The following is an 8,635-nucleotide window of genomic DNA, read 5'->3' as shown; positions in this document are numbered from 1 at the left end:
AAAAAAGATAAAAAAGAAAGTTGAACTCAGCCTAGATCTCATCCCCTGGAGAAAACCACTAATAACATTGTGGTGTATATCTGTCAGTTAATTCTTCAAATTGCTTCTGATCTTAGGAACACAGGATTTTCAAAATTATTTCTTGTTCTTGCAGCTCAATAAAATTCTGCTTGCTTTCTCTCTGGCCTAAAGGCTTCACTGAAATTCTGATTTTATAGCCTTGCAAAGGTCTGCATTCTCGCTAGGATTCTGTTACATCACCCTTTTTAAAAACACATAGAGATATAAAATCTGAGTCACTCCAAACTCAGCTGTGGTGAAATAATTCCTACATAGGGTGGGGAACAAAATTAACTGATCACTGACTTGTTTGTTTGTTTGGTGCCTGGCTTTCTAAAACAAAAATTTCTATGAGTAGCATCTAAATCTTATTAAGATTTAATAAGACTATCACAATCTGTTTCTACAAGCATATTTGTATGTACTGTAAGAATGTCCAGATATATAGTAGAGCTTGACCACAGCCAGCTACCTGGAGGGAGTGAGTAGTTGGACCTGTGGGCTTGAGACCATGGCCACAGGGGATATCAAGTTCAATTGGCATAACATACTACACAAAAACATTGTTCTACATCCTACTTTGGTGAGTAGTGAGTAGTGACTTGGATCTTAAAAGCTTGCAAGTGGCCATCTAGATGCAAAGATAGATCTCTCCTTGTCCAGAGCAAAGAAGAATGAAGACAACCAAAGATACATGGAAACAATTAATCCAAGGGACCAGTAGACAATGTGATCCTCAGCCTATATGATTATGAGGCCAGAAGAACTAGATGGTGCATGACTATCACTGTCAACCAGCTGGAGGGGGATCTATGTAAGAAATCCTGGATAGAGTGGGAGAACAATGTGGGGGGAAAAAAAAAAACAAACTCAAAATCATTTGGAAAAAAAAAAGGGACCAGGTTTGCTGTTCTGACAGAGCCTGGTAGAACCCCTGAGACTATCGCCCCTAGCTGCCCTTCAGATCTGGAATTGAACCCACTTCTGTGGCTTCCAGCCAAACAAAAGACAGGCATATGAGTTGAACATTTATATTAGGCAGATACACTCCTTGGAGAAATCAATCATGGGAGAATAGAAGGGCTGTGTAAGCACAGGGAGACAGCTTGAGGGGAGAGGAGGGCATGGGAGCAAAGGACACAGGTAAGAGGTAACTATAGAGAGGAAGTGGGAGGGGAACTGTTGCATTGTGGGAAATTGCAGTCAATGTCATGAGACAAAGTGTATGTGAGCTGCTGGATGGAAAGTGAATTTGCTCTGTAAACTTTCATCCAAATCACAATAAAAATTAAAATAAAATAATAATTGTAAACCCAGAATACTGAATTTTTAAAAATGTTCCTCCAATACCATCAAAGAAGAAAAAAAAATCAAGATATTAGCAAAATTTCTTAGTCATTCTATAATGGTTATTAAGGAAAGCTTCATTACTTCACTCATTCATGCACCACTGGCAAACAAAGAAATGGCTAACACTGCAGCTGAAAAATGTATTCTTCCAGCATGTAGGGATTACTGTGGGAACAGAGTGAAATGCATTTGAGAATAAATTAAAAAGCATTCCTTTTAGTGATAGCATAGCATCTCTTTAAATCTTTACTAGTTCATGATAGTAGAAGTAATACTTAATACACACTTAGACCCTGATATAGATTTTTGAGATCCAATTTGATGAAAGCACTTTCATCATAAGTTGTGCTGTTCTAGTGGTTTATATCTGCTATATGTGGAGTTTAATATGTTGTGTAATTTAACTTCATACATAGCTGGATATATGCATAAAACTATGAAAATACACTGTAGTCAATATAAAGTGAAAAACTGTAAAAAACGGTGGAGAAAATAGGACTGAAATACAATGTATTATTACAAAATAAAAAGATAGTCATAATAATATTTTGCAATCTCTTTTTTTCTTTTTTGCTTTCTCTATCATGAAGGTTGGTATCCAAAGAAACCTACCCTTACTGATAGACAAAATGGAAAAACATAGAGAAATTTTTACTTGTACAATGTTAACTGCACAGAAGAGCTGACTTTTTGAATGATTTTATTTAGAGATTGGAAGTGACCATACTCACTTACTGCATCATACCCCAGTTTGTTTGCTGTTGTGCAGAACACACTAAGAAAGGTGTATGAACTCAAGAATGACTTTCACATGTTTCTAGTTGAAATGCAATCCCATTTAGCAAATATTTTCAAAATTGATAATTGAGCATAACAGAAGGGCATACTAAATTGATTTTTTCAATTTCTCAAATTAAGTTTGCAACTCTAGGGAAGAAATCATATATTTCAACATGTGAAACGCATCAAAGTGTTCCAAAAGATATTATTCTTCAGGCAAAAATAAATATTTAAAAAAGAATCATCTAGCAACTCTTTGTTCCCAACACTCTTATAACATGCTGAGGAGAGCTTTGTAATGGAAGCTATTTGAATGCAATAAAATTAGAGAAATTGGTGCCTTCACTATCTTTACCTTCTGATCATTACCTTCAAGAAGGCAAATATTAAAGAACATTTGGTTGAAATATCATTTAGCTTTTCAAAATTGTTGAGTCAAATTTGGTACCCAAAGAAGGGAATACAGTCAGCTTTTTATTTACTACAAAAAGTGATTATAAGTTTATCATAATTTTAGAATTAGGGAAAAGACGAATTTCCATTGCAAAGCAGAAAAAGTAGATCATTAGTATTCCGAGGATTAAGAAAGAACCATTTTTGGGAAATTGGAATTTTCATCCTTGACCCACTTGCAAATGCTACAAAGAAACTAGCTCAACAGGGTGCTAAATGTGTGAGCAGCCTTCTCCCTGTGTGCTCTGAGCTGAAACAAACTTACCTGCCGGTAACAACTGATGAATAGAATGAAAGATTTCCTGTTAGTTTTAGTGCTATTTGGGGATTCTTCCTATGTTGTATTAAAATATTAATAAACAAACATGTTTATATTACTTTCATGCATGTACTTTATCATACAATATTAAAAAAAAAAAAAAAAAGTATTGTTCCATGAAAGAATTTCATTTCTAGGTATATCCCTGTGTATCTGAGTTTGTGTCTATGTACTGAGTTTGCTATACAACGCAATTCACTACAGGATCACTGTCATTAAAGTTGGAAAAAATGCCAGTTTAAACAGTATTTATCTGTGCCTCCTGCCCCCCCCCCAGGGGTGAATACCACTGCTGCCAAGTACTTTGTATGCATGGGATTGGATGAGGGTTCCCTGACTTCTTCCCCCTCTCATGCTCCTGCCTTGCAATCTGCCAGCTAAGGTCCTTCAAAGCTTCCCTGGGCAGAAAAGCTCTCACTCCCCCAACTGCCTTTACTCTTGTGACATGCTGTCCCCTCCATAAAGACCTGTGTTGTTGTGTGCCATCCAGTCAGACCTGGGTTTCCGAGGCAGTATCACTACGGAAGTAGATTGCTCAATCTTCCTTCTGAGGAGTGGCTGGTGGGTTTGAACTGCCAGCCTTCTGGTTAGCAGTCAGATGCTTTGGGCACTACACTACCAGAGCTCCTATAAGGACCCGTAGGTCAGCCCTATCCCATTTACCTTCTAGCTCTCAGAAATCCCATCAAAAGCTTGGTTCTTCTCATGTCTCTCTGCACTAGGATTCTCAGCACTGTACTGCTTTATTCTCATCTGTACTGAAATTTCAGTATAATTTAGGGAGAGAAAAGTGGTAAGCAGGTGTTCCTAAAGCAAGCAAGGTTTTTTTCATATGACACTACTATAAGCTAGTGTGGTAAAAAGGCTCTATCAAACACTGCAGTAGAAATGCAAATTGACACAATCAACACAGCTCAGTGATATATATCAAGAACCTTAAAGTCCATTCCCTGGATCCAATTAATCTCTTTCTAGTTGTTGTTTGCCGTCGAGTTGGCCCTGACTCATAAAAACCCCTCCTTGGGTTTCCGAGGCAGTATCACTACGGAAGTAGGATTGCCCAACCTTCCTTCCGAGGAGTGGCTGGTGGGTTTGAACCGCCAGCCTTCTGGTGAGCAGTCAAGTGCCTTAGGCACTAGGCTACCAGAGCTCCCTATAGTAAACTCAAAACAAACAAACTAACAAACAAACAAACAAAAACTCCCACAAGGATGTTTCATTACAGAGTTATTTGTAAGGGAATTGTTTCCCATTTTTTCCTGCAAAAGGGGGATTCATAAATCCCAAATTATAGAAATAACAGAATATTTATCAAAAATTAAAACTGTATTTTCAGAAAATTGTTTAATGACAAAAGAAAATTAATGATATATTAAATGTGAAAAGCAAACTTAAAAAATATATAGGGCAGAATCTCAAATTTATTTAATAATAATAAGCAAACAAAAACATTGTAGAGAAAAAATACAGTGTGTGTGAATATATGTATATATGAGAAAAAAAAGATACCAAATGAAAATGGAAAAAAGATTAATCATTACCTGAGGGGTGAGATTAAATTTAAATTTTTCATTTGCCTTCTTTGTGCTAGTCTGTTTTTCCTAAATTGCCCACACTATTTTGTATTGATTTTACATTCAGAAAAAGAAAATATTTTTTAGAAAAACATTGAATGGTAGTGATTCAGAAGTCTATTTTCCTGCTGTTCTTTTCCCCCAGAACTGGGTTAGCAGGGAGCATAGCTCTTATTCTAATGATGAGGTGGACAATTTCTAATAAGCAGTAGTTGAAATGCAGGTAGAGAAGTGTCATCACCACTCTAAACCTTTCACAGCAGTGCAGGTTTGGGGTTCCCGTACCATGTACTAGATAAGAAATATCTAAAACAACGCAATAATGATAAGGAGGAATACAAAAGAGACAGAGGTGGGGAATGGAAAGGAGAGCTGACATTTACTGTGGAATCGTGTTAACATCCTTGTGAAGTATTTATCCAAAACTGAGGCACAGACTGGTAAAATCACTTGCCCAGGATAACACATCGGAGTGTGTACAGCTGGACACTGGCTTAGACTGTGTGACTCCACAGGCTGTATGCTCAACTTTTATGATCTGCTGCCTCCCAAGAATGCAGCTTTCTCTAAACCCTCCTGATTAGTAGCTTTACTCTTTGTTCTTTCTTTCTTTCTTCTCGTCCTTTGGACCTCACTCCAAGTTGACTTCATGGTTACACTCTCAATCCCAGCCATTTTGATAATGTGTTTGCTGGTTTGAGTGAGCCTCTGAGACCCACCTATTTAGACATGACCCCAGTGGACAGCTATCCCAGTGGCCTCACTGCAACTCAAAGGTATGACCTCAATTAGGGTGTGTGTATGTATTTTCTAATAGGCTAGTTGAAGGAAATTATTGCATATTTTAGACCATAATAACCTCTTTGAAATATGCTTTAGTTCTTAGACATGCCTCTTATGGTGAATCATTTATACCATTCCATCTTAATTATAATTCTATTATATAAATAACATCTTGATTTACTAATACCATTTCTTTAGTACCCAGGCAATACAGCTTATAACTCCCTTGTCGTAATTCATTTTCCCAGTCTCGTAGTCTAAGGCATTTGACTGCCAACCAGAAGGCTGGTGGTTGAAACCCACCAGCCACTCCCTGGAAGAAAGTTGGGCAGTCTACTTCTGCAGTGATACTGCCTCAGAAACCCAAGGAGGGGTCACTATGAGTTGGATCCGACTTGACAGCAGTACGTTTGGTTTGGTTTCATTTCAGGACACATTCACAGCTACCCATCCAATTAACTATAAGCGTTAGCCTCTCTCTCTGCACTTGAGTTTCTATGGTGTAAGTTATGCCAGACTAACCAATTATATCTTTAATGATACAGTTCTGCTTCGGTAGGTTTGCCACCTTACCTGAAATCCTCTCTTACAGGCTCCCTCAATCTCATGGAAGTCATGCTCCGTGCAGAGAGGGCAAGCTTCGGCACTCTCCCACAGGAAATAGAATGTACATCCATCACAGGTGCCTGCTGGGCACTTGCTAAAACAACAACAACAGCAGCATTTGTAACACATTCAATCCAATCCAATCAACAATTGAGAGCCTACTGCATACTGGGGCACACTGTGTGAGATGCTGGGGATTCATGTGTGGGGAAAAAATGTAAAGGAGAGAGATAAACAGATAATGATAAACACGGTTCTGGGAAGGCTTCTTGCTAGAGGTCATGTCTAAGATGAATCTAGAATATTCAGTAGGAGTTGGAATAGAGAAGAAGAAGGTAAGGGTATTCTTGTTAGAGGTATGAAACAGTATGATGAATTAGAAGGAAATTACAAGCGGGCCATTACTGCCGGAGCTTCAAGAGCATTGAGTGCTCTAATGCAGGCAGGGTAGGTGGTAAAAGGTCTCATCTGTTAAGGAGGTTGTGGCTTCTATTTAAGGTAATATAGTGACTTAGCTCTCCACCTCGACTAAGGTGGGCTTTCAAATGACTGGACTCAGGTCATCATGTGTTTTTCCATAATGACTTAACTTCACCTCACCTCTTTTATTAATTTGTTAAAAACAAAATATCTGTTATACTTCCTTCACAGGGTAGTTATAAAGGATAAAATGAGAGAAGAATTTGAGTAAGTTTAAAGCATTGCAAAATTATAAAAACCTATTAACAACACACATAATTTTTAAGGAATTGGTAGAACTACAAAAACTGAAAAGAAAAAAAAAATATCAAAGACACTGATGTAATGTATGAAGCTGCCATTTAAGTGTCAAAACACCACAATGGTTCAGTGCCTTTTTTTCTTGGTAGACTTCATTTTTTAAAAGATACTCTCAGGTTAAAAGCACTTTAGTTTGGAATCAATTCTTTCTTTTAACCCAATGAATCACATAAGGTGTGGAACATCTCAGTTTGATCCTTTGTCTTAAACATAAGCTTCACAGTTTGAATCAAGCCTTCCCTGTGAAATGATAGGGATATATGAAGCAGCAGTAATTTCAATAGTGCTTTTGTGTACAATGAAAATGTGTGTGGGGGGGAGAGAATCCAAGAGAGAAAAAGAAAAAGAAAAAAGAAGATTCTCTCTCCCCCCTCCAAAGGGAAGGACAAAAAAGTAAAAGGTGAAAAAGATTAATGCTTTACTTGCTGGAATATTTGAACTGCTGTTTGCTTTGAGTACCTGAGCTACTGTCATTTCCACTCCCCTTCCTCCAGCTTCTTAAAGTTGGAATTCAGAGGTGCTACTAATTGTGCTACGTTTATAACTTTTGCTTGATGTGATCATCATGTAAAGCAGTGAGAACACATTTAAAGAGATAGTGCATGGCCATGTGTAGCAGAGGCACACTGGGGTGGAGTTCCACAGGATTACCCAGATGTGCTGTCAATTCCAAGATAGAGAGATGATCACTGATTCAAAGGACAACCAGATGGAACTCACTTGGGCTTTAATTAAGGAACAGATTCTGTCCTGTGCTCCCAGAGTTGCCTTATGCTTCGGGACAACACTGGGAATGTGTAAGAATGCAAATGAACATCTTTTTAGGAAGTTAGCCCTTGAGGCTTATGGACTGAATTGAGCCCCCTCAAAAAAAAAAAAAAAAAAAAAGGGGGGGAGAGAGAGAGAGAGAGACATTCTAACCACTGGCACCTGTGAACATGACCTTGCATGGAAATAAAACCAAACTCACTGCCATGGAGTTGGATCCGACTCATAGCGACCCCTCCTTGGGTTTCCAACACAGTACCACTAAGAAAGTGATCGCTCAAACTTCCTTCTGAGGAGTGGCTGGTGGGTTGGACCACTAGCCTTCTGGTTAGCAGTCAAATGCCTTAGGCACTATGCCACCAGAGTTAACATGAGGTCACACCAGAATAGGGTGGGTTCTAATCTCATCTGAGTGCCCTTATTATTAAAAGAAAAAAAAAAAAAAAAAGAACAAACAGAGAGAAAGAAAGATGCCACGTGACACTGCAGCTGCAAACCAAGGAATGCCTGGAGCTATTCCGGAAGCTAACAGAGAGACAGTACAGATTTTCCCTCAAAGCCTCAGAAGGAATCAACATGGCTGACACCCTGATCCTAGCCTCCAGAACTGTAAAACAATAAATTTCTGTTGTTTAAAGCCAGCTACTCTGTGGCATTTTGTTACAAAAATTCTAGGAAATGAATACAGTTGTAAAATGGGATACACTTCCTAGGAGAATACCTAGACTGAGCTACCAGTTACTAATATTCTCTTCTAAATGAATGTTCCTACCTGGTGGCATAGTGCCTAAGGCACTTGACTGCTAACCAGAAGGCTGATGGTTCAAAGCCACCAGCTACTCCTCAGAAGGAAGGTTGGGCAATCTACTTCCATAGTGATACCACCTCAGAAACCCATGGAGGGGGTCACTATGAGTCAGCACATAACAACAACAACAACACCACCTAAAGCAGGACCTACTTGGTTGATATTATGAATTCATGGAAAAGAATCTTGACTACTTACGATCTTGACTACTTACTGATACTCAATCTACTATTGGTTAGAAAGTTTATGATTTATGATAAAATTATTTTCCAAAACTTCATCCAAAACAAAGTCATCTACATTTTCTGTACAATTCTGAACCTTGTGGAGTTGATTTCAGAGGATTAAGGGGAA

The 8,635-nt window shown here is 38.3% G+C and overlaps 1 protein-coding gene across 1 annotated transcript in view; it reads right to left on the bottom strand.

Annotated features, from left to right (window-relative positions):
- ELAPOR2 (endosome-lysosome associated apoptosis and autophagy regulator family member 2) overlaps positions 1-8,635 on the bottom strand; it is a 206,033-nt gene that overhangs the window by 12,048 nt on the left and 185,350 nt on the right. The window contains exon 15 of the mRNA XM_007956629.2: positions 5,893-6,019. Within this exon, the coding sequence (XP_007954820.2) occupies positions 5,893-6,019 (127 nt within the window). The remainder of the gene's footprint in view (positions 1-5,892; positions 6,020-8,635) is intronic.

The sequence above is a fragment of the Orycteropus afer genome, unplaced genomic scaffold (genome assembly GCF_000298275.1).
Source record: "Orycteropus afer afer isolate SDZICR_OR568_19922 unplaced genomic scaffold, OryAfe1.0 scaffold00644, whole genome shotgun sequence".
NCBI classification, from domain to species: Eukaryota; Metazoa; Chordata; class Mammalia; order Tubulidentata; family Orycteropodidae; genus Orycteropus; species Orycteropus afer.
This window is presented reverse-complemented; position numbering and strand designations above follow the sequence as displayed.